This window comes from Xenopus tropicalis, chromosome 5 (assembly GCF_000004195.4).
Source record: "Xenopus tropicalis strain Nigerian chromosome 5, UCB_Xtro_10.0, whole genome shotgun sequence".
Taxonomy (NCBI): Eukaryota; Metazoa; Chordata; class Amphibia; order Anura; family Pipidae; genus Xenopus; species Xenopus tropicalis.
In genome coordinates this window covers 46,600,540-46,626,922 of record NC_030681.2, presented here as the reverse complement: position 1 = coordinate 46,626,922, position 26,383 = coordinate 46,600,540, and the positions used below count along the sequence as shown (strand labels likewise).

At 37.4% G+C, this 26,383-nt stretch overlaps 1 protein-coding gene across 4 annotated transcripts in view; it reads right to left on the bottom strand.

Annotated features, from left to right (window-relative positions):
* The window catches only part of ltbp1 (latent transforming growth factor beta binding protein 1), a 205,647-nt gene that overhangs the window by 69,935 nt on the left and 109,329 nt on the right, over positions 1-26,383 (bottom strand). For all 4 annotated transcript variants that reach the window (XM_012963793.3, XM_012963794.3, XM_031901994.1 and 1 more), the window contains 4 exons: positions 19,941-20,162; positions 19,239-19,507; positions 9,195-9,297; positions 766-837 (listed from right to left, as the gene is read on the bottom strand). In XM_012963793.3, coding sequence (XP_012819247.1) covers positions 766-837; positions 9,195-9,297; positions 19,239-19,507; positions 19,941-20,162 — 666 coding nt within the window. The remainder of the gene's footprint in view (positions 1-765; positions 838-9,194; positions 9,298-19,238; positions 19,508-19,940; positions 20,163-26,383) is intronic.

Below are 26,383 nucleotides of genomic sequence, written 5' to 3'. Positions count from 1 at the left end.
GGGTGCAAAGTGCAGAAACAGTTTGTGGACCCAAGTAAAGCCCCCTGTGCCCAATATATACAGCTATGTCTGCAGATGTATTTACAATTGAGATTATTTTAAAGCTTTGTGTGGGAGTGGTGAATACTAGTAGAATCAAAGGAGTCTGGCCTCTGCCACATTCATATTGTTATCTGTGTGTCTGGGCAGTTAGACATTTAAATAGGTACAGTTATAGGACCTGTTATTCAGAATACTTGAGACCTGGGGTTTTTCGGATAAGGGATCTTTCCGTAATTTGGATCTCTATACCTTACGTTTGATAAAATTTAAAAACAATAGAATTTCTTGCCACCAATATGGATTTGTGCAACTTTGTTGGGATCAATAACATAATAATCATTTTTAAAAATTGGAATTATTTGATAAAAATGGACTCAATGGGAGATGGCCTTTCTGTAATTCTGAGCTTTCTGAAAAACAGCATTCCAGATAAACAATTACATACCTATACTGTGCTGTTTGTCTGGGTTGTTTTGTTGCTATCACCTTGTCTCAAAGAGTGTTCTACACAATGCAGAATTGCATATGCTACTGAAACCTTATTTATCTCCTTGGTTACATTTAATGGGATGGCCCACTTTTTTGCATTGCACAGCATGCTCAAGATAACCACCATGTTTTTTGTACTCCAAGTTCGGCATTTTATCTCTCAGCATGCTATTTGAGCATCTGTGCAAAAATTGACAATTAGTTGATGTATGTATTGAAAATGAGTGGTCTTACCTTGACAAAATGTGGCATTAATTCGTCTGTACCCTTGAGGGCATTCCATTATTTGTGAAGATACATGCTGGCCTGTAATACAAGCAAAAATAGCAATGATATAAGACATATATATAGTCCAAAACGTAATCAAGTAACTCTCAAAAAATGTTTTGGTTCCACCTAGAGAACTTTCCCCAAGACTCTCTCGGTTCCACCCATAAAAGCTTCCCCAAGACCTTGACTAAAAAAATTATATTTCCCTTGAGAGCTATAAGCCACCCAAATCTAATAGACCAATTCTTCCTTGTTTTATTATCCCACCCTCAATCAAACTTTGCTCCCAAATGATACATAGTATCTCAACCAGCAGCACTCCCAGCATGTTTCCCATTCCATGTTTATAAAACCCTACAGGCCCCCAATCCTGCACTATTATAGCATTGTATTGTATGCACTTTGAAAACATGGCTGAAATAACAAAAACAAAAAGTTTTTACAATTTATCTTTTGTCTTTTTTTCTCCCTCAGCACATTCCTCTGCCTCTCCCTCCGTTCATCTGCTTGACTTGACTTTCCACCTCAATTCATCTTATCATCTTGGTTTCATTAGCTGGTCACTCCCCCCCCCCCCCCCCCCCCCCACTAATACAGCAACGTCTATCCCAGTCAGCCCTATATTCAAGAGTTAAGTACCTGCAGCAATACTAGAAATCAAGAACACAATGTGCAAATTGCAAAAGAATGGCCCATTGTACACCTTTGCACACTGTGTTCTGCTACGTAAATGACCCCTACAGTCTCCTAGTTCATCAAATCAATATTTGCTATTTGACCTATCGAGTTGTTAGCTGTTGCTATATCTCACTCACACACATTTTTATTTTTAAACATGAATTCTGTCCTTAGTTGCACGCCTTTGCATTTTACCCTACATTTAATAAAAGGCTCAACATCTGCCCAAGGTAACACATAGGAACTAATCAGATAAATTAATAAAACGTTTAAACAGGTGACTAGAAAATGCAAACTGCTGCTTGGCTAATAGGTCACTAGACATGTAGAAAGTATTGCACCTTTGATTACATAACCCTGCAACAAGCAAAACATAATATGACCACCTAATTGCAGCATGGGATCATGGGACATGGGACAGAGGCATGCTAGTACACACATGAAGCATCTGACCCCTTTTGTGCATGTAGCCAATAAAAGTTTACCCAGTCCTTGGCAGTAGTTGTGACTCCTGCACCCAAAGCAGTAACCTAAATTGTTTATATGTGTTGTGTTAATTGCTTTAATCCCTTTATTATATAAACAGAATGCAAGGACTGGACTTCAGTGAGTCTGTTAGCCTGAGACATAAAGGGGATGATCCTGAATCTTCATCCTAATAATGTTGATCATCTAAGGATATCATAAACGCTTGCACTATAGAACTTTCTTATGCCTAGAACAGCAGAATTCAACTCAGTTGAAGGAAGATGCTGCATGCTGTATTTATGAAGCAAAGTCCCATGGCTAGGTTCAACCAATACTGCAGATTCCAGGATATCATATTTGTCTGAGAATTCTTATGAAATACTTTGATTCTTGCTACATGATTATGTTTGCAAAAACATTCCTTTTCCAAAATACTACATGATTCAAGGCATTACATTTCCCATAAATTATTGCACTGCCCTGGAGCCAGATGTCCAAAAAAACATGTAGCTGAGTAGTTTCACAATCCACATTATCCATCATTCTGCATTAAAAATGTCTCCTTATTGCTTCAGAAAAAATAGAAAGTAAAATAGAAAAAATAGGAATTAAAAGGGTAATTTGAGAATGACATCATTGCTGCTAAAATGTGGACAAGGAAATCATTAATGAGTCAGTCGAACAAACAGGAAAAGGTTATTGGGTAAGAAAGAACGATCTAAATTCCTGTTTAACTTTTATTCCATTTAGAGTAATTCAGTTAATGTTGTAGTTCCTTACTTACCATACATAAATGGTATTTATTTCTGGGAGTTTATCTATTACAAACTCTGATTTTAAATACAGCATTATACTTTTAGCCATGTAAGTTGCATTTATGACATGCTAAAAAGAATGTGGGGAACTGAAAGGTAATTTTGATGTCCCAGAAGACCGCGTTTATCTGGCTGATTTTTGTAACAGGTCACCTAGCCATGCCAATCACCTTCTTCAGCCTAAATGTTGCTCCAAGTGCGACCAAAAAATTTCCTCCAAAGAAGCTTGTGCTTGAGTAACCTATTAACAAGAATTACATCTTGTATTTTATTTTCGTTTGAGCCATACCAAATGGGGCAACAGGTCACATACACTGTTTAAAAAAATGACATTAGCCTTAAACTGAAGGAATGCAGACAGATTTGGTTTTTTAGTCTTATCAATGAAGGACCAGTCTATAGTCAATTTGCCCATAAATGTATGGACCACCATTTAGCCCTCTGGTCAAAGCAATAAAATAATATCTGACAATCTGGCTTGGCAAAGACAACACAGTGCAAACCATAGCAACAACACTTAATCTGATTTTTGGTCTGATTAACACAATAAGCAATGTAATAGATATGGGCATGCATCCTGGTCAATGTTGTTTAAATTAAAAGACTAATAACACCACAAAATGGAAGGGTTTTGTATGCATTAAGATGAAATGTGCTGGTAAAAACTGTTCTGCTTCAGAAGTACTACTTCTAATAAATAATGTTAATAAGAAATAAAATTCATCATTTATTATGTTTCTGCTTATTTAATGTATAAGAGGAACCAAAATAATTTCTTGATTGAAGACATGACATGACCAGATATCAGTTAAAGGGGTTGTTTACCTTCAACTTTACTTTTAGTATGATGTAGAATGTGCTCTAAGACAATTTGCAATTGGTCTTCATTTTATATTATATGTGGTTGACAAAGGCAAATTTGCTGAACAACTATACAAAGAAACAATAAAGGCTGCTTAAAAGCTGCTTAAAATTAGGCATTCTATAACATACTAAGGGGCAGATTTATCAAAATGTGAGTTTAGAGCATTATCCATAAAAACTCACCCATGTTCTATTTCTTCCTATGGGATTTTTAGAAGCGGATTTATCAGTGGGTATGGGGATGTATTGAGCTCTAAACTCACAAATTGATAAATCTGCCCCTAAAAGTTAGCTTAAATGTAAACCATCCCTTTAAGGGACTATCCCATTTTGCATTTTGGTTCACTCACTAACATTTCTATTAGTAGTAGATGCATCGACAGTAGCTGCATCACAGACCACTGTTTGGTAAGACGGCACCATGAAGGGAATTCACTGGGAGCAGGTCAGCGAGTAAAGGAACAATGGCATAGATTGCAGAAAAAATGTTGGAGAAAAATGCCACACTGCCAACTATAAGCTTTAAATGCAGAGAGAGGGTGCTTCTCTGTGCTTTAATCACACATGTTTTATATCATATGTTTGGCTACAGCTTCAAAACTAGATGCTAAATATCTCTAATAGACAGCTTTCAGACAAAAGAGTACTAAAAAAACTGAAAAACAAATCTGCAGATTCTGCCACTCCATTGGTATAATGCTGCTACATGATACACCCCAGTGCTGGGGATCACTCCAAGACCAGGTCCAGTATCTGAAGGGGAAATGCAACACATTTGTCAGATACAACTGGAGTTAAAATTTTTCTTAGCATATAGTTATACCAGATCTCTGGTTTCATTGCTATGCTTTACCATTTTGCTCCTGTCTCCTTGTCCTAATAAATTGTAGTCTCTTTGGGGCATGGATCTTATTCAATCTGTGTATTGATACTCCTAGCCAGAGGTGGGCCAAGCAAGCCGGGAACCCTAGGCCACCCAACCAGCCAACTCTCCCCCGCTAGTGAGTGCACTCATGTATGTTGATAAGCCCCAGTTGGGGGACAAGAGACCAGACTAGGGGTAGGTAGAAGAGGTACGTGCCTAACACCCACCCCCACATTGCACCCCAGGCAGATGCCTCTTCTGCCTACCCTTAGTTTCAGCCCTGCTCCAAGCACCAAGTAAAGTCTGGTCACATGTTTTCAGATAAAGAACCAAAAGGGGGCTAAGGGAGGCAATGAGCTTAAGTATGACAAAAGCCCTTTCTAAGACCTCTACCAGTTATTTACCAGACAATAAAGCCCTATGAAGCACATTTAAGAGCTATCCACACTAATACTAAAGCACAATGTAGTACCTGTACTGAGAGCAGCAAGCTGAAGTTCCATTGCATTAACACAAAGTTTGGCTAACATGTAAGTCTCACTGCTTACTTTTTACAGCACAGAATAGGTTTTTCCAGTTAATGACAAGTTCTTCCAAAAATGCAAAGTCTTTGGCAAAATGCTTGACTTCAAAATATATGTAACCTGCAGAGAATTGCAGGGTGGTGTTGGCAGACGGCTGTAAAGTGCTTGTTTCGCTACCTCTGAAAACACTGAGAATGTACTATGGAGTTAGTGCAGAGGAGAGAACAAAGCTATTGTTTTTGTGCTATGGTTAAACAAATTCTGCTACATTTTAAGAATTATTATTAGAGAACCTGACGGTAACATTTAAATCACATTTGTGCCCCTAGGCAACGCAGGCAAATGATTCTGCATCATATTGGCTTAGAATTATTTTGTTAACCTTTTGCATGATTCATTTCTTCTTGCAGTGCCAGGACTCAGGGTGACTCAGGTCCTGCTTGGTGATCCAGCTCCCTCCTCCGCATTTTTCAGATTGAACCATTGCTTTTCATATCATCACAACTGCATAATAGTTTCAAATGGCCTAGAACAGGCAACTTTACAGTGCTGCTTTTAGTCGACTGTAACTGCCAGCATCCCCAACACCCAAATGCTTTGAATTACATCACAACAGCTTCTTAAGACAAGGATCCGGAAAACCCTTGTGTTAGAATATTCCACATTAGGAATGCCTTAACTTTTAGGGGAACAAAACAGACTAAAATTAAGTGGTAAGTATCACAACACATTGATTGTGTCTTCTTCAGTGTTATTATCAGTCTGGCACTTGTGACTTCATGACCAGAACAATCTCACCAGTTCCATGCCATTCTCTTATTGGCCTGTGGGGAAACTACATTTTGCTGTCTTTTCATAAAGCATTGGAAAGAAGGACAAAAATCATTGGCGTAAGTGATCACCGCCCTTCACCAATCAATACCAATGCCATACCAATTATTTCCGCAAAGGTGGACAAAAATTTTGTAAATGTTTTGTATCATGGTTAAAATAAGCTTACTATTCGTCCCCGTTTCAAGACCCCTTGCCCCGTAGAGTGTCCCCGCTATTTGGAATAAACTTTAAAAAATCCCTGTGTAACGCTAGCAACATCCCTGTGTAAAAATAAACTTCCCATTGGCTAAATTTTGTCGCCAAGGAGAATGGGGCTGGGTAGAGATTATTTATATATAGTTGTCCTGTCCTCTGCAAGTGTGCAGTTGATGAAGAGGAGGCCGTTGTTATTCAGCTAGGTGAGCGTGAGTGGCAGGGCAGGGCAAGAATTAAAATGGAATGTTGTATTCAAAACAATCGCAGGACAGACTTTTTCCTGTGACTGTTTCAAATCCAACTTTCCAAAAGAGCAGCAGCGCAACTTAATTCACACAGGGCAGACTCAGAATGATAGTTAAGAACAGCACCACAACTTCATTGAGCTCCGTCGTCAGTATGGAGCTCAGTGAAGTTGCTCTGCTGCTACCGCTTCTCCGCCGTTAAGTAAGTTGTGCTGCTGCTCTTACCGCTCCTTTCTGCCCTGGGCCTGTGAAGTAAGCAGTAGTAATTTGTAGCTCCGTACTTTGTAGTTTCAGCACAGTACGGAGCTCAGTGATGTTGCGCTGCTGCTACCACTTCTCTGCCATAAAGTCAGTTGTGCTGTGCTGCTTAACTACTGCTTACTTCACAGGGCAGAGGAGCCGTAAGAGCAGCAGCACAACTTACTTTATGGCAGAGAAGTGGTAGCAGCAGCGCAACTTCACTGAGCTCCGTACTGTGCTAAAACTACAAAGTATGGAGCTACAAAGTACAACTACTTACTTCACGGAAGAGAAGCGCTAGCAGCAGTGCAACTTTACCGGGGTTCGTACTCACTGTGCTGAGGGAGGAAAGTAATGATGATTTGGGACTCCACCTAAAAAAATCTGCCTGTCTTACAATGTATGAATGTAGAGATGCCAGTACATATCTTAATATAGCCAGTGAGCTACCTGTGTGTACATATAGCTTCTGCACTGGAGTTGTAGGTACTGGAAAACTGGAAAAAAATATATTTATTAACCAGGGGGTGTCCTGGCTTAGTAACCTGTCTGTGTACATACTTATACTGTTTGTCACACTGATCAAGGCTGAACAAATGCAGGGAAACAAACAGGGAAATGGGGAGTGGCTTGTCGGGGTGTGGTCAAAAATGGGCATGGCCTAAATTTTCAGCGCTGTCCCCTGATTTCAGTTTCAAAATCTGGTCACCTTAGGTTAAAAAATGTAAAGAATCGCTGTAAGTGTATTTTGTATTTTTCTTTTGTATTTATCTACAATGGGGAAATTGAATATATCAGTTTTTTATGTAACTTTCCTCCTAACTTTTATAAACATGTTACTGGCTTAGCTCAATGTTTTGAACTTAACTACATTTTCCCCCACAAGAGGATATTCAACTATCACACCGATAGGTATGATGCCCAGCTAATACTGAGATATAAATGTTATTATGTAGAAAAACAGTTACTCATAAGCCTCCTGATAGGATGTGGGTTTTCTGTCCTCTCCTCTAGCCCATGCTACACACACACCGCAAGAATCCCAGATCCAATTTCTATGCCGAAAGTGGGAAATCCACCCAGAACAATGCCTAAAATGTGGCCAATGCCGTCTATATGCAGTCAGATAAGAAAAGACTATGAAGTCAGGGCAAGCAGTTAGCATAGTGCACCTGGTGATCCAAGAACAAAGCCAAGGCCATAATACACTCCCTACTGCTTTACTGCCACCGGACATAACTTATTAAAACTAAAAACTCTTCCTTGATCATAACCGAGAGTGAGTCAGTGCCCTCGGAATTTCTAGAATAACTATTGGTCTTATTTAGCTCATCTGTTTCTTGGAATGCAGTTGATGCTGAAAGCCAACATCGTATTTAATGCTGTCAGGAGACTGCAAGAGACATGCAAAAAAGCTGGCAGGTTTCAGTTTTTGACCCTCAGTGAAGAGATTTGGGTGTAACATGGCACTGCTCAAGCTATTCAAAGTAAGCCAGCTATATTTTAGAAAGAACTGTAAATATCCCCTATGAATGATTACAATAATGCTATCTAAATATGTGAGCAACTCTTCAGAAAGTGTAAAAAGTAAGGATGATTGTGTTACCCACATAGAGTTATGTACAAGGCTCCCTTTGCACACTCCCCTTGTTATAGGTTAGTACATGCAAAACTATGTGCAAATGAGGGGTTTGAACGTCCAGGTATGGGACCTGTTATCCAGAAAGCTCGGGACCGGGGTTTTCCATAAAAGGAATCTTGCCATTATTTAGATCTCCATCTCTACTAGTTAAAGGAAAACTATATCTCCAAACAATGTAGGGCTGTATAAAAATATATTGCATAAACAAACTCACCCTGCTTCATCTAAATAAACCATGTTCATAAATAGAAGTAGTATGTGCTATTGGGTAATCCTAAATAGAAACTTGCCATTTTAAGAATTAAGGGCAACCTCCTGGGATAATAGGATTCACAGTGCACAGTTTCTGTCTTTTGCTTCCACACTACTTCCAGTTAGAGTTAGAGCTGCATTATTTCTGGTCATGGGATCTCTGAGGGAGCACCCAGCCCATCACTACATGGTGGATCAAGGGAAAGGATGTAAAAGGGCGATATTTACTGATATATATATATATATATATATATATATTCCAGTTTTGTGAGATTCTTTTATTGGTCACTTAACATAATATAACTATCTGTTGGTTAGGTATTAATTCTGGTTGTATAGTTTTCCTCTAACTAAACCCAATAGGATTGTTTTGCCACCAATATGGATTTATGCAGCTTAGTTACCAAATACGAGGTACTGTTTTACTATTACAGAGAAAAAATCAGTTTTAATAATTTAAATTATTTTATTTAAATAGGAGATGGCCCTCCCATAATTTCAAGTGGGTTTTAAGATAACAGATCCCATACCTGTATTTGTCTATACGCAACTACCAATATTGTTGTTGGTGCATCTTGTAAACAACTGTGTGCCATTTACTAACAGTATATAATTCTGCTCATCAAATTGTCAGGCACAAACTCTATTACGCCACATAACTGGTAAACCATGCTGTGGGAAACGTGGCAAACTGCGCTGATTTTCACCATGTCACACATTCATAAATAAAGCTGTAAAGTTTCAAGTTATAGCAATTTGGAGCAAACTCACTAGTTTTTTTCGGGCATTTCATGCATTTGTTAAAGCCCCAGGATGTGCCGACTGTTCCACAGCAGTCTTCTTGCTTTGAAAGCCCTGGAAGTGGTTTACCGCACTGTAAAATAAAGATTAAAAGCACTTGTTAATATTTTGATTGCTCGTATATAAATATACTAACTATATCTGCATTAGAGACCTAGTCCTCTACTAAAGACTGTAAACATTTTTTGCATTGGCCTAATAAATTGCCACGGGTTTATTTAATTTGAAATTTGGGACTGCAACTGTTTGCCAAAAACATTTTTCTAAGGTCATTTTTTTGGATCCACATGGGAAAAAAATGTTAAAAAGTAGGTAAAAAAAAAATTGTATCCCACATTTTTTCACATTTAGTAACTAGTTATGTTTAATAAATCACACAAATAATTTAAAAAAATGCAAAAACCTGGTGGTCTCTTCAGATATTCCCACTGGAAGTATATACAACAATACCAGCCCTGCCGCTTGCATTGAATCTCCAGGTGTGAATAACCATAAAGAAGAATTAAAGTTATGCTCACTGGTTAGGTGCCAAAATGTTAGAACCCCTTAGTGATTGTAATCATTTACCTGGTACCCCAGACCAGTGCTGCTGTTCACACTGCACTGGGAGGGCTATTGCTGTACAAGCTTATTCGTCCCTATCTTCCCTATCTTCTTCCTTCTCTCCTTTTTTTTCTGGGCCTGGGCAGGCACATCTAGAGTGAAAAAGCCAGCTTTTTGTATCTAAGTTGAGCTGTCACTTCACTGCCTGCCTGGGCCGGAAAAAAGAATAAATGGAAGACACTAAAGAACATGGTGACAATAAGCTTCTACAGGAATGCCCTGGGCCAGCGCAGTATTTAACAAACAGAAGCACTGGTCTGGGGTACCAAGTAAATAATTATACATTCAGTTCTTCTTTAAAGGCAGGGAAGTTCAGCTTCTTCATGGTTTACACGAAAGATGCCAAAACTGACATTATTCATATTCCAGCATTTCCCAACAGGCTATATCTTAGTGCTGAAAGATGGTACAACAGTAGCTGCAGCAGCAATTGTTGGGCATCTCTAGTTTAAACCCACTCCGTCCGTACTTGAAGCATGTTTTGGAAAACTTAAGATTCAAGAAAAATTGACACTTGTGTATAAAATTCCACTGAGACCAATTCAAGTGTAATATGACATTTTGCTTGGGAGTTTTATTTAAACAGAACATCAAAACTCATGGAGATATATCTACAATCCCTCTGTGTGCTTGCAGGTAATATAACAGCTGCCGCTACATTAATGTGTGTTGATTAAATTGGAGACATTACAAAGAAACGCATGACAAAACAGCAAAAACTAATCAGCTTCAGTACAAAACCCAGAAGGATTTTGATCAACAGAAGTGCTTTTAATTACTTTTCTCATTACAACTTCAGAAAACACTCCAAGGGATTTATTTTGTGTTGTAAGGAATTCTGGGGTAAGCAAACAATGCCTTTGTCCAGCTGGGCAACATTTTGCCAAACAGACAATAAACAGGAAATAAATCACATGCTGTAATGCCTGAATTCCTACACTGTGCTTTTATTGCACAAAAAATTCAGCTGCGGAACAAAAAATAATCAGCGGACATTACGTGAATTATATTTGCTATGTGTGAATTTTTTTTATATTGTTATATTCATGTTATGTAAATGAAATCATTTTAATGCCGAAAATCACCATTGTTTCAGCACACAGGGTACTTTCTGGTGCTTTGAATAAACCATTTTAAAGGGGAGCTCTAGCTTCTAAACCAAAATTTGTTAAATTTTCCACACAACATGGAAACCCCTAATATACCTATCACTGTAATCCTTGAAAAAGTATGAATAATAACATTTTTATGTGCTGAAATCCAGCTGCAAATCAGTTCTTCTTTTTGCCTCCCTTGGTTACTTTCGGGGCGCTGCCGCCTGAGGCGGGTTTCTCAACTCGCCTCATGGCAGCAGCACCCCTGCTTAAGATTTTCTACTACATTACATAATCCAGAATTGTTGGATATGTTTCTTTTCATACCAAATAACACACTGGGGTAACAGGATAAAACATGCTAGCGTGCTCCTTACCATTCTTACAAAAAAAAGGGGGACAAAAGCTTCTAGGGGACAGATTCTGCAATAAAATATAGTATGAATTATACTCCTCTATCTGTAAATAGGGTATATGGTGATGTTTTCTCTTATTTCTTCTTTCTCTTTTGTGCACAAAATTCTGATCAGTATAAATACAAAATTATGTGTTTTCACACAAAATTCTTGGCATGCACCACAGTTTGTTGCATGCGCTGGCTGAAAAATGTTTGTGCATCTGAATGAGAGCACATCTCAGAGGGAAGGCTGGTATAGTGTACTGAGCTTCCTTATTGTACAATTGTTTCTAATAATGTCAGATATTAAGTTCAAAAGATACACTGAAAAGTACTCTATAACTTCTAAGATGTGAGATCATGAGAACAGGATTTCCAACTAAAGCCTATATATGTCCTGGAAATAAGCATCCAGATGTTTTACAGCAAAGTTTATAGCTACGTCCTGCAACTTACGATAAAGCAAATGTCTGTGTTTAAACATTAAGACTTGGATTTTATACATTCAGCTACTAAATACATATGTAGAATGTACTTAAATCATCCATTACAATCTCTCTATTCAAAGAATTGCGAAACCTGAATCTGAATGTCTCTTTTTCAAAACCCATGACAGTTAACTTTAATTTTCTCTTTTTAGCAACATTCAGCCATGTTGGCTTTTGCCAAGTTACAAAATACATTTTCCTACACAGCTAGTCATACCAGGCCATACTATTAAACAAGACTTCCATACATCACAGAATGAGAAGAGCTTTTTATTGACAATAACATGCACTCCATCTGTATATCTAAGGATTAGTGCTTTACACTTTATTGTGCATTAAACAAAAGTAAAAAAAAAATATATACTTAAAAAATTATGAAGGCTGTCTAGCAGCATTTAACTTTTTTTATTATATATATCATAACATAGCAAGTTAGGTTGAAAAAAAAGGACACACGTCCATCACGTTCAAACCTTTTATAACTATACAAAACCTGCCTAACAGCTAGTTGATCCAGAGGAAGGCAAAAAAAACCCATCTGAAGCCTCTCTAAAAAATTCCTTCCTAACTCCAAGATGGCAATCGTACCAGTCCCGGGATCAACTAAGCCCATAAACCTGTATTCCCTCGCTTGCTAAAAAGCCATCTAACCCCTTCTTTAAGCTATCTAATGCATCTGCCAGTACATCTTTCTGTTATCGATTCCTTTAGGTCTGATTTAAACCTTAGGCTATTGCCATACATGGCGTGTTCTCACCAAGCCATGTATGTATTTCCACAGATAGAAAAACACTGTAAAATGAAATGCCTGTCACTGCTATTCTGCTTCCAGTACTTCACAATACAGATATATAAATACAATTACGTAAAGCCTTTCAGCAGATAGTGGACTCATAAAGAAAAAAAACTTTTAGATTTAGCTTTGAATTCCTCTGTCTATTTTGTTAAACCACTTCAAGACACTGCAATCTAAAGGAATTTGTTTGAGGTAAAAACAGAATTTCTTTTCACCCTTGGCTTAAACAAAATACAAATATAGTCTACCCTAAAATGCAGTGCAAAGGCCTATTCTATACTTGGATTACAGTTTTAAATAGATATATCTGACATCAGTTAATGGCAGCTTTGCAAACAAACAACTTGTATCATAGGAATGTGTCACCAGATGGCACTTGATCAATAACTCAAATACAATTTGAGAATATAAGATTGAATGCAGTCATAAATTGATACCAGGAACAATGTCCCAATCATACTCAAGTGAGCCTTTACTTTGGGCCAATATCATTCTGCAATGCCTTTCACAGGACTTTCTCTGCTATTATTATCGGGGCAGCATCATCTACTGACAGAATGCAGACGCCATTGAAAATTTTGATAAATTATGGGTTCAATTTCAAAAATCAAAATAAATACAAGTAATTCTAAATAGCATAAAGAAAAAAAATACTCTGGAACATTTAATTGAAAGTTATTATGATACTTTCCAGCCCATCTATGGACCGTATTCATTTTGAGGCCAAGCTTGTTCCATATTAATCAAAGGACCATACTCCACTCATTTGTAAGGAATGTTTTCCAGTGGTTAATATAGAGCAACCATTTTGCTGCAAAATTATTTCAGATTTCTCTTGACAACTATGACCTAGACGTTCCCTACCTCATTTATATGGGCAGTGCTATTAAAGCCAAAAAAAACCTTAATCCTAAATTGTACGAAATCACTTACTTATAAAAGATTCTTTTACATAAATTAATGCAAGTCATAGGAATAAAAAGGGGAAATAGAAGATCATTCTTAGCAAGTGAGACAATGAATCAGTGGAAGCTGTTATCGAATAACTACATAGTCACAAATCCAGATTTCTGCTAAAAACACAGTTCAGTTAGGTCCTGGCACAGAGCCAATAATTGTCTCATAAAACAGGGAGCGATGTTTAAATACTTCCAGACTTTCTAATGGGAGCTGTCAGGATTCGGAATTTTTATTGGCTCATTCAGGGCATTCTTTGTTCACGAAACGCAGATTTCTTGCATTACAGCAATTATAATGGAATTGAGCTTGCATTGGTATTTGATACAGCCTCTGATATTTCTGTATTGATTTTATCCAGGGTCCTTTGGAGATTGCAGCAATACAAAAGAAAATGGAAATGGATCCATGCTGACTCTTGACATCTGTTTTTTTTTTCCTTTTTTTTAAATATGTCAAGCCAAAACATGAATACATAAGACATTTTTAGGATTGTTCCTAATTTGTGTGAACATTCATTTTAAAAATATATACATATTCATGTTTAGAATGGTGCTTTGGGGGAAAATGTATGTGTTTAAAATGTCAAACATTATTTTACAAGTTTCTTGCATATAGAATTTGACAGTTTGATCGTTAGAACAGTATGCTGCAGATGGCAACCATTCAAAATGAATTAAAAATAAAAAGTCATTACAGCACAATACAGGTATGGGATCCCTTATCCGGAAACCCGATATCCAGAAAGCTCCGAATTACGGAAAGCCTGTCTCCCATAGACTCCATTATAAGCAAATAATTCAGATTTTAAAAACTGATTTCCTTTTTCTCTGTAAAAATAAAACAGTGCTTTGTATTTGATCCAAACTAAGATATAATTAATCCTTACTGGATGCAAAATAATCTTATTGAGTTTAATTAATGTTTTATTGATTTTTTAATAGACTTAAGGTATGAAGATCCAAATTACGGAAAGACCCCTTATCCGGAATACCCTTGGTCCCGGGCATTCTGGATAATGGGTCCTATACCTGTACCAGCTTTCAAAAGTATATGAGTAACTGCTAAATTAATTTCCAATCAAAATACAAAGAATATAGGGGTAATTTAGTTTGTCCAGGGGGGCAAAATGATGTCCCTTAGTGATCACAGAGCATTTGTGTCCCCGGGATGACTGGTCTCTGCACAAAGCTCCATATTAAATATCCAGCTCTTGGTGCAGACAGCAGCATCAGGACCAGCACCCCTGTCCCAACTGTAAGGACAGGACCATGATGCAGCCTGTGCCTTCCTGCACTCCCTAGCTTGTGTCTCTAAATGAGGTGCTAGGTTCCTGGAGGTACAGGGGGCCCTCTGTGTCAAATCAAAAGGCATGTTGTAGGTCTAATCAAATGCCCCATAGAGTGTGTAAAGTACCCCTTATGTCAGTGATCCCCAACCAGTGGTTCATGAGCAACATGTGGCCTCAAAGTAGGTGCTCATTTTTAAACTTCTGGCATGGAGGCAAGTGTTGATTGCATAAAACCCAGTGTAAAGCCAAACAGAGCCTTCTATAGACTGCCAGTCTACATAGGGACTACCAAATGGCAAATTATAGCTTATTTGCACTCCCAGGACCTTTTTCCATGCTTGTGTTGCTCCCCAACACTTTTTCCATTTGACTGTGGCTCACAGGTATAAAAGTGTGGGGATCCCTGCCTTATGTGTACCACAGCAATCTATGCCTCTAATAACTAGTTTCACTAATTATTTATTTATTTTTGGATATAGATTTGTTAATGAAAACTAGGTTTTCACTATTTTATGAAAGCTCCTTAAATACAATGGAGGCATGTAGAACCCACAAAAATATAAGAGGTTGGTCATTCATAATGAAAACCACAATGTTCACCTTAAGAAGCACTGTCTAAATTTAATCTGAGTTTTTACTCCAGTGATGCCTTCTCAATCCTCATACATGGCAGGGGTCAGTGCTCCAAAGTGGCAAAAGTGCACTTGTGCAACAGTGATAAAATAATGGTAACACACATAAAATCATGTGAATTTCATGCATGTGAAATCCCAGTCCAACATTCAGATGAGGCAAACCCCTAGAACACATAATTTTTGTGAGCACTACTCATAAAATAAACTTAAGACTTATTGCAAGTAGATAGAAATATATCTTAAAGGAAAACGAAAGGCAAAATCACTTGGGGGTGCCAAAATGTTAGGCACCCCCAAGTGACTTTAACCGCTTACCTCGTACCCCGAGGTAAGCGACGGAAGCCGGAAGAAGGAAGCGATCCGCTCCAGGTACCCTGGGCTGGTGCTGTTTTCTCCTAACAGGGGCACCAGCCCAGGGTACCTGGAGCGGATCGCTTCCTTCTTCCGGCTTCCGTTGCTGAAATGCCAGCGGTGGGCGCATGCGCAGTAGAGTGAAAAGCCGACTTTAATGTTTAATGTTTTCGGCATGCGCGCGCAGCGAGTCAGGAAGAAGGAAGCGCCGGCAGCTACCCCGGGCTGGTGCTGTTCTCTCCTCACAGGGGCACCAGCCTGGGGTAAAAGGTAGGTGGTCAAAGTCACTTGGGGGTGACTTTGACTTTCTTTTTACTTTAAAAGAGTGAACATAAGTTGTAACCACACTGCACAGCTGTAGTTCTACTCAGGTGCAAAATCAGTAGAACACAGGGTGGTGGTGCAAGATCTACAAACCACCCATCCTAAGGTCCTCCTGTTAGAACTGGTGGAAAACACTGATTTCTCGTAGGGCCACTACGTCTAGAGCTGTGGTTTAAAAGGCTTGTTTACCATTAAGTAAACTTTTTGTATGTTACAGAATGACCAATTCTTACAACTTTTTATTATTTATCTTTTCAGACCCTCTCCTATTCATATTACAGTCCCTCATTTAAATCAGTAAACTATGGTAATTTGGAGCCTAGCAACCAGATAGCTGGAGAGTTGTTGAACAAAAAGTGAAATAATTGAAAAAAACACATATATTAAAAAATGAAAACTGTAAATGAAAATGTAAAATCCAATAGCCGCTTTCCTCTATAAATAAAAGTTTAGAACAATTCTGTTGTATTTAAAGATAGAAAATCACATTCCAGTTGTTTTTGGGTAAAACATTTTGGTACATAGTAATGCTCCTGTAACCTAAAGTGGAAGGCATGCACTGTATAAAAAAAAAGGAAATACTTGACTTTAAAGGGGTGGTTTACCTTTAAGTTAACGTTTAGTATACTATAGAACATCCTATTCCTCGCAACTTTGCAATTGGTCTTCATTATTTATTTTCTGTAGTTTTTAAATTATTTGCCTTCCTCTGCTACATCTTTCCAGCTTCCAATAGGGGTCACTGGACCTGGCATCCAAAAAACTATTCCTCTGTGAGCTTGCATTTTTATTATTGTTGTTACTTTTTGTTACCCTCCTTCAAACCACCGCCTGGTTGCTAAGGTAAACAAGATCCTACCAACCAGATAGCTGCTGAAATTCCATGCTAAAGAGCTGCTAAACAAAAAGCTAGATAAATAAAAAAAAACATAAAATAAAAAATGAAAATCGCAAATTGTCTGAATACAAACAACCCCTTTGTAGCAAAATAACATTTACTATTTCTGGGCAATGTTCTAAACAAAGATGGCTGATGGAAAATTACATCACGCCCATTAGTATATCTGAAATTTTCTATGTGTAATTAGTATAACTGCCTATGCTAACATGGCCAGCCTTTCAGATATGCAACTAACACAGACTGATATTTAAAAGAAGACCCTTTATTTGATTCTTTTTTCTAAACATCCAACATTTATTCAATGGTGACTCCTAATAACTACTGTTTCAGTGTCATCATTTATGTATGTATTTTTTATAAATATGACCTTAATAGAGAAAGAACTGTCCTCTATCCCTAAGGCAGACTTGCAGCAATTTAAATGCCTAGAACAGGTGGCCGCCACTTCAGATTCTGCTAATGGGAATGATGGTGCCTGGGGCATGCAATGGGGCCTTCTGTGTGTGTAGGAAATCTTTTCTATACGTATGACCTTTCTCTTCCCAGTGAGGTGCGGCACTATAACAGTACATTTTGCATAATATATAAATGTTTTATATATATATATATATAGGAAGGAAGGCTGTTCATGCATTTTTAATACACAATTGATTTTTTTTTAAAATAATACTCGGCGTTGCTGGTCTTTTTTTGGATATTTAAATCTTTTACCTTGCACCCGAAATAAGATCTAAAGCAGAGTGCCACCCTGGGTTTATATATATATATATATATAACCATAATTGTTTTAATTATTATTTGGATTCTTTTGCTACTTTGGTAATGTGTTAATTTATGGTCATTTATGGCCCTAACTATAACTGTATCTAAAAGATATTACTCCTTTTTACGATAATATGATTTGTGAATGAAGAGTATTATTTTAAAGCACAGATTCTATTGTGCCAACAATTCACTTCTACTCCCACAGAATGCTGTATACTTCTACATACTAGGGGTCATTTACTTAAGTGCAAGAGCACTAAGGGGCACAATAGCATACCCCTTAGTGCTCATAAAAGGAGCACTTGCAGCCAGGGTTCTACTGCTCTCTCCAATGTGCACCAGACCAAAAATCCAGAGCTCAGTGCAGTAAGCAGCACCAGCAGGCAATCTACAGGATTTTCACGAAGGCTCGTGAACCTGGGGCCAATGGAAAAGTCATAGTGGCTTAATGACTTACAGGTTTTTATCTACCCATGTTTGGCAAGCTTTACATCTGACTTAAGAAAAGACTAAAGCTAATCCTGAATCCACAACTGATTTATTTTCTTTCAGAATAATGCTTGTCAGTAGGTGCTGTGGAGAAATATAAGCATATTCCAACATATGACAGCATAATGCCAGAAATTCAGTGAGCACTACCCTTGTGAATAGAATCCATTTGTCTATATTAAGAAAATATTTTTGGTCATATTATGTTTTAAATTGTAAAATGAATTTGACTACACATGATTATACAGTTTAGCTGGTTAACTTATCTGTAAATCAAGTTTCTTCAAAACTAAATCAAGATCCTTCCTCTTGGAGCTCTAGAATGACATCTGGTCATGTCTTGGAAAACAATATACGTAGTATTAACACTGCGCTAAAAGTAGATAATAAATAGATAAAATCAGCTGCACCACAAATAGTGGATCCAATAGTCCACTGATAAATAATAAGAGTTCACCACAGGTGCGCTTGTTCCAGACCTCCACGCCACAGCAACACTCTATAAATGAAATGGTCATGTCTTAGCACTTATGGGTCAGTACCCTATTAGTAAATAGCAACACTTTTTTACTAGTTGCATAACCATACAGTAGACCTTGTGACTTTGGGGGAATTTGGACAAGTGCAGGGTCTGCTGTATGGTTTCATGAGTGATCGCACACCCTAATGTGTTAAGGAGAAGCAGTACTGTAAACCGGGCCGTCCAGATCAAAACCAGACAGTTGGCAACCATAAGCAGTGATTATCTATCTACCATCAATCCAAGTCACTGTTAATAAAAATGTGTTTAACTTCAGCCTTATATTTGGAACACTGAACTGTTTAATAATATAAATAAACCAAACTAAGACAATTTTGGAACTGGAAAAAATCACCTTGACACCTAAAACATTGCAGTTTCAACCTAAAATGTTATTCCTTACCTGTGAGCCCACGGTCTCTTGGAAACAGCGCCCAAGTTGATTTTTGGTAGAGATTGGATACACATTTGGAATGAATTGCTGGTGGGGATATGTGTTGTGGGGTAACTGATGTTTTTGGGTACTGTGGTAAGAGAACTGTGTCTGGCCTATCTGGCTGTCCTTCTTCTGTGTAGATGAGGAACTTTCAATTCTGGACACTTGATGGAACTGTACAGAGGCTTCTGGAGGGTGTTTCACATGGATATTCACCATATTTGGAGGAAAATTAACTATTAAAACATAATGGACAAAAACATTATTTTACATGGTGCTAAACAGTCCCTAGAGGAGTTATATAGAATAAAGACTGCCCTGGTCTAGCAACACATTAGACTCCCTCCAGTGTGCAGTAATAATCATCATTAGATCATTTTTGCCAGATGAAATTTTAGAGCAGTGACTTTGCTATAGAGGTGTTGCACAACCATTAGCTAGGTCATAATACACAATTTATGTGTACATATATTCTGTGATTATTATTTTTACCTTATTGCCAGACAGGGATTTTGGCCGCTAAGACAGAGAATTAAATGATTTTATGGTTCATGAGAACTTTATGAAAAATATATAGTACATGATTTAGGGGTGCTCTCTCTTGTATGTTTCACTTTAACCCATATCTACCAATCAGATGTTTGAGTTCAGCATTCTGACAAAACGTACCTTTAATTCCTTGTTGACCAGTCACAGTGAGGGGCAATGTGTGAGTGGAATGAATAACTTGAGATCCTGTAGCTTTCTGGGCTGGCTGTTGGTGTGGATATTGCTTTTGCAAGCCGTTTTGCAGTGGGATCTGACACAATTTGCCGGTAAAGTTCGGTGGGCACTGACATTTGTCTCGGGCAGTACATTGGCCTCCATTCATACAAGGTAGATGACAAATCACTGGAACGATAAATTAAGATGTTACTTTAGAATCTGTTCTGTACTACTCTATACATATTGATTAATTCTGTACTACACTGGATTTTGGCGAGTGTGTCCATGACTGATGAGGTTAGCCCAAAACACTTTATGATGTAACTAATTCCTTCATGCAAACCTTGCGGTAACAAGATTGGTATACATGCAGAAGCAAGCATTATTCATTACAGATCTATTGTACAGACTACAACCACCAGCACCATCACTAAGAACTTTTGTTTAGAAGTTGAAGTTCAGCTGTTAGAAGCCAGGCTGAGCATCCTACATTTAAAGTTACTATATTACATGGTTTACTGAAACACATATTAGTGCTGTCTGTTATATTGTGCCAGCACATTTTCCTATATTACTAAAAGACAATAATAATAATTTATTCACATAAATTGCAGCCACAATGGACCACACAATCTAATTTCCCTACCACAGGAACACAAACACACTAGAGCCAATTTCATCAGACCCAAACCCTCAACACATGAGGTTACATTCAACACACATCTTGCAGTAGTGAGAATTAAATTCAAAATCAGCACTAGAAGGCAGTAAAGCTATCCACTGTGCCACCCACACAAAACAGGCTTTACAGCACCCTCTTGCAGTTATATTATTTTCCTCAAATCATACCATTATGGTTGATATTCCTGTATTATAAATTTATTTTGGCAAAATATCAAGACAATAAAATTCACTGCTAAAGAAAAACATCTTGGGTTTTTAGCAAACTACTTTAAAGCTGCCTCAACACCTTTAGGCTAGATGGACAAAAATACCAAGAAATCAATACAAAGCATATTCCATTTACACTGTAGGTTTAATGCCATTACAAACCAAACATAAATCATGTGTCAGACTTTGGATATCATTATTTTAACACAAAGGATTATTGGTATCGTAAGAATTTGCAGAAGATATTTACATTTTCCATTGATCATTAAATGTTAAACACAAACAAAAAAGCAAACCAGTCCTTTTTTATTCTTAATTTTCATTCCCATGAATAATAGTATCAAGCAGCATTTGTACAGGCCAGGTAGCAATCCTACTGTCCCTATATTCATTCAACTGCAGTTGTGCGCATGAGTACATTATTGGCATATATTATATGGACATGGCTATGGAGTATGTGGACCACCATATGTAACTGACTGAATATGCATATATTTGCCTAAAGGAATAGTATATTAGTTCAATGAAAAGTCTGCTTATTCTGTTATTGGGTTTCAATAGACCTCTGCCATTTTAAATAATTATATGATATGGGTTCAGAAACAGGAGATCAAGGGCATGACAGGTCTTGGTTAAAAGTGCATCTGAGGATCTCTATGTCTATTTTTTAATGTCTCTGGCACAGACTGCAGAAACACTGGGTCAAGGACATGAAACCCAACCTCAAGTGGCAAATGAACTGTTTTAAACTGTTTTAAACGTTAAACTTCACTGAGAAGTAAAAAGGAAAAGTCATAATAGAGGCAAGAATTCACATTCAACAAAAACTTTTTATTTAGGCCAGACAAGGGGACACTTTATAAATGAAATCAGATGCAGACACTTTATCAAAGCAAAGTATGAAAATAACAAGCAAGATGAGATAAACAGAAGTAGCATACTGCTACAAAAATGAGGCAAACAATCATACTTTCTTTTCTTTGCTATTTTTTTCCCTTTTCAGTTGTTGCTCATCACAACTGTGCTAGGTAGTAGACATGTTCAGTAGCTAAGTGTAAGCATATGGGGAATTAAAAAACACTTTGATAGTTGTAACTTTCCATACAAACATATGAAGTACTTTTATATCCTAAAATCAGTCCAGTTATTATTGCAGTATGCACTCATAAAGAAGCTGTGCATTCTACTGTAATATACAGTACTACGGAAGAAAGCCAGTACATTTAGGGACATGGGTACCTATAAAAGCAAATTAGATATTGCATTTCTCAGTCAGCTAAAATAAGTTATAAATATGAAGCTGGGAATCTTGCTGTTCTCAGCATCTCTTTCTAAGTACTTTGGATAGAATACCAACATTCCACATAGACTTCCTCAGCAACAGAAAAAGAACAGTCATTTTTAGCACCACTGTGAAATAAGGAATGCAGCATATTTATTCCAGTTGGCAGAAACAGTCTTTTTTTAACTAGTGATGTGTATACCCTGATACTGTTCTTGAATACGTAAGATAACACAGGATGACACTAATAGAATTGGTGAGTATCGTTTCCAACTCCCCAACCAAATCAATTGGCCCTGAACTCACTATTGTACAACCAGTGGAACCTGTTTTAGATATGGGTCTAATTTCTATCACTAGAGGCAAGCAGTGTTTTGCAATGATAAATCCTGTATACAAATAAAAGTATGTTTAGTATCTTTCAAGACAAATTTAATGATTGTACGGCAAACTTTATTTATCAAAGGTGCCAAACAATCTAAAACTATTACTATGCACGACAGAACGTAGTCCTCTTCAGACCACTCCACTGAGCTCCATAAAATGAGACACACTTTCCAGAGCTACCTCCTCTAATTTAAAGACTGTAACTATCATGCTAAAGCATCCTAGTGTTCAAGCCTATGCAAGGTGATGGACCTGTGTTGGAAGCCAGTGCCTCAACACGAACCTCAACCATAAGAGTCCAAAATATGTTAAATGCAGCCAAGGCAGGCTTGGTAGGGTAAAAAGGAAGCACTAGATCTACCTTCCTATAGATTTTCCTATTGTCTAAAGATCCTGGCTGTAATTTGCTTTAGCTTGCATGGAAAATAAAGACCCAGCCTCAGGTATGCGTGTTTCAAGAGCCCAAGATAAAATGCACCCTCTGTACAGAAAAGCATAGAGTTTTTTTGATATCACACAATTAAAAGAATGTATATAACATACATTTTTACCCTCTATTCAACATCTTTCACTACACTGGCAGAAAGGAGCCATAAACAAAGTACAGAAAGAAGGTTCTGCAAAGTGTCAGTATGGCAAGGACACACACAAATATTTTACCTCCCAGAGTCATTCTGGCCTTATGGAAAGACCTTTTATCAATCAGTCCTTATAAACTAACTAAAGTATAGAAATTTGATAAACTCACTCTAAATAAAGAAGGTTTCACAAGAGACCAGCAACAAAATGTCCTTGTCTACTTTTATTTTAGTAACATAGAAGTGCAATGAGTATTAGCAGATTATAATGACAGGTGCAAGGGTTATTTAGGAAATTATTTTCAATAACGGGTGCTCTAAAATAGCACTGCACTTGTTAACTATTAAGATGCAGGTGGAATAGGAGTGAAATTCAAAGAATAGAACACAGTTTTGTGACACAGACAGAAAAGAGAGAAAGAAAAATAGTACCTGAAGAGCAGCGGACAGGTCTGAGGTAGGAAAGAGAGAAATGTGCACCTGCAAAGAGTTGAGCCTTAGGCACTAAGAAGAAATTAAAAATGCAAATTAAAAAAGACAAAATCATTGACTGAAACAAATTGTTCAGTGTAATCAAAACCTTTTATTGTTCTAATGCTTAGAGCTTTAGATATAGCTCTAGTGTTAAACACTAATTAATCCCTATATTCCTCACAAGTTATTCTCCAGACAGAAAACATGACTCATTTCCTTGGTATATTACACAGCTAGTTTTCAGTAGGCTTGTAGGCTTTACAGCTTGTTGCAGTTATTATAGAACCGGCAGATTAAATTCTTTTTGCCAGGAAGTCATTTAACTTTAGTGCATCGTGCATTTACAGTTAGTTCTAATTTGTAAATTAATATCTGTAGAAAGAATATTGTGGCATAGTAATAAGTACTATAGTAATAAGTGGCAAATTGTATGCCATACACTGCACATTTGTATACAGGGTAAATATATGTGTGTTAGTGGGAAAAGTAATGGCCATCTTTTTGTTTCATTGGAACTGCAATGTCCTAACCTTCCATCTCTTTATTTCCTTGGAACTGCAATTCTCTAGCCTTCCATAATGTGAAACACCCTGTTACTAACTGATGTTGATCATTTGCTCAGAAAGAAGCAAAAAATCAGTTTGCCAACATTTATAGAATGTGAGGGAAGCAGAATGAAGCGACAGAATGAGATATAGTATCACTAAGCATTGAATTTTGCTAAACCCCATTACATTTCTTATGGGTTAAGAAAATTAGTTTTAGATTAAAACAATGGGGGTAAGATCACCTGCCTATTTATCTGTTTTGTTTTCATTCTTCTCCTGACTTGTCCCCTTCCTCTGCTCTCAGATGATCTCTCTCTCTCTTAGCTTTATGATAATGCTACATCCAATATACAAGCCATCTAATACATGCTTCACATAAAGCAGATGCAAGTCATACTGGGTACAAGCATATAAAAATGCAGGTCGTGGGTCCAGGTAAGGTGTAGGCCTACCCTGAGTGTTCCCTTCTGACAGGTGTGGTGTCTGATGGCAAATTTTCCATTTAGTTTATACATCAGATTTTTCTATCAGTCCCAACTCCTAGAATCTATCTATCTATCAATCAATCTAAAACCACCCTACAAAATCTCATTTAGGGCTCAATTACCACTACTAGGTGTAACACTTGCCTTTGTCTCATGTGCTGCACCCTCAAAGGCACAAATTGCACCCATCTATGTACAGTTATTAGCATTTGATTATAGTGGGTGCAATTACACTGGAAATGTCCGAAAGAATGCAGCATTGCGGTTAAAAACATGGCAAGTTAAGCATACATTTTTAATTGTTTATATGTATTGAAAAAGTCTCCACTAGTAGCAAGAATGTAGGCATAATTAATAGTCTTACAATTTTATGCCACTGGGACAGGTAGAGCTCATTCACTAGGTCATGACATGACCCTATCGCATCAGTCTTGATGTGAGGGAAGTCATTTTCCATTTTATAATTATTACCATACATTTATTTAAGTTTCTTCATGTAATGTCTCTCGTTCTACTTCTTTTGATGTATTTTTATTTCTTTGCTTAACTTAACTATTATCTCAACCTACAGCACTAAGGAAAATGCAAAAATGCTTGCAAAAATGTCAAATGATTACCAAGAAATGGGAACTTTTTAAGCAACTAAAAACTAATCTTCACAAGATAGGATCAAAGTTGCACTGCTACCATAATTCACTTGTTAATAGTTATGTTTCTCACACACAACTGTTTTTTACAGTATTATATCTTGGAAACTACTTGTAAACTACAAACCTGTGTAAGTCAGAAGTGCAAACTCCAGTGCAGACCTAACTACTTACACAAAAGCTTAAAGCTGGAGTTGATAATTTTTAGGCAAGTGACTTTGAACAATAAAGAGCCCACATTAAGTAGGAAGCCCAAAGGAACACTGTAACAAATGAGAAGCAGCAAGCAGAGAAATCACCAACAGTCCTGAAGAAGTAAAGAGTCATAAAGACCCTTTAAAAAAGCCTTTGAAGCATAGCAGACCAAAGGTGACCAGCTTAGTGACACCTAGAACATCAGTGACTTTGATATTGTGCTCAAATGGAGGAATATATGCAGGGGCCCCTTTAAATTGAACCCCTGTAAAAATAATTTCATACAAGGGGGAAATATTGGCCTGAAACATAATGTTTGTACTTGGATAGAGAACTGGCTGTGGAAAGAATACAAAGAGTGGAGGGAAATGGAACATTTTCTAATAGGGCCAGTGTTGTTGAGGAGCATAATATTCAAGGCTATAGTGATACTAAAATATATATTTAGTATTGATGTTGGTATATGGTTTATGTATGTGAGTGTATAGATAGGTCAGTATGGGTTTATGCATGTGAGTGTATAGATAGGTCAGTATGGGTCTGTATGTGAGTGTATAGCTAGGTCAGTATAGGTCTGTATGTGAGTGTATAGATAGGTCAATATGGGTCTGTATGTGAGTGTATAGATAGGTCAGTATAGGTCTGTATGTGAGTGTATAGATAGGTCAGTATGGGTCTGTATGTGAGTGTATAGATAGGTCAGTATGGATCTGTATGTGAGTGGATAGATAGGTCAGTATGGGTCTGTATGTGAGTGTATAGATAGGTCAGTGTGGGTTTATGTATGTGAGTGTATAGATAGGTCAGTATGGGTCTGTATGTGAGTGGATAGATAGGTCAGTATGGGTCTGTATGTGAGTGTATAGATAGGTCAGTGAGTGTATAGATAGGTCAGTATGGGTCTGTATGTGAGTGTATAG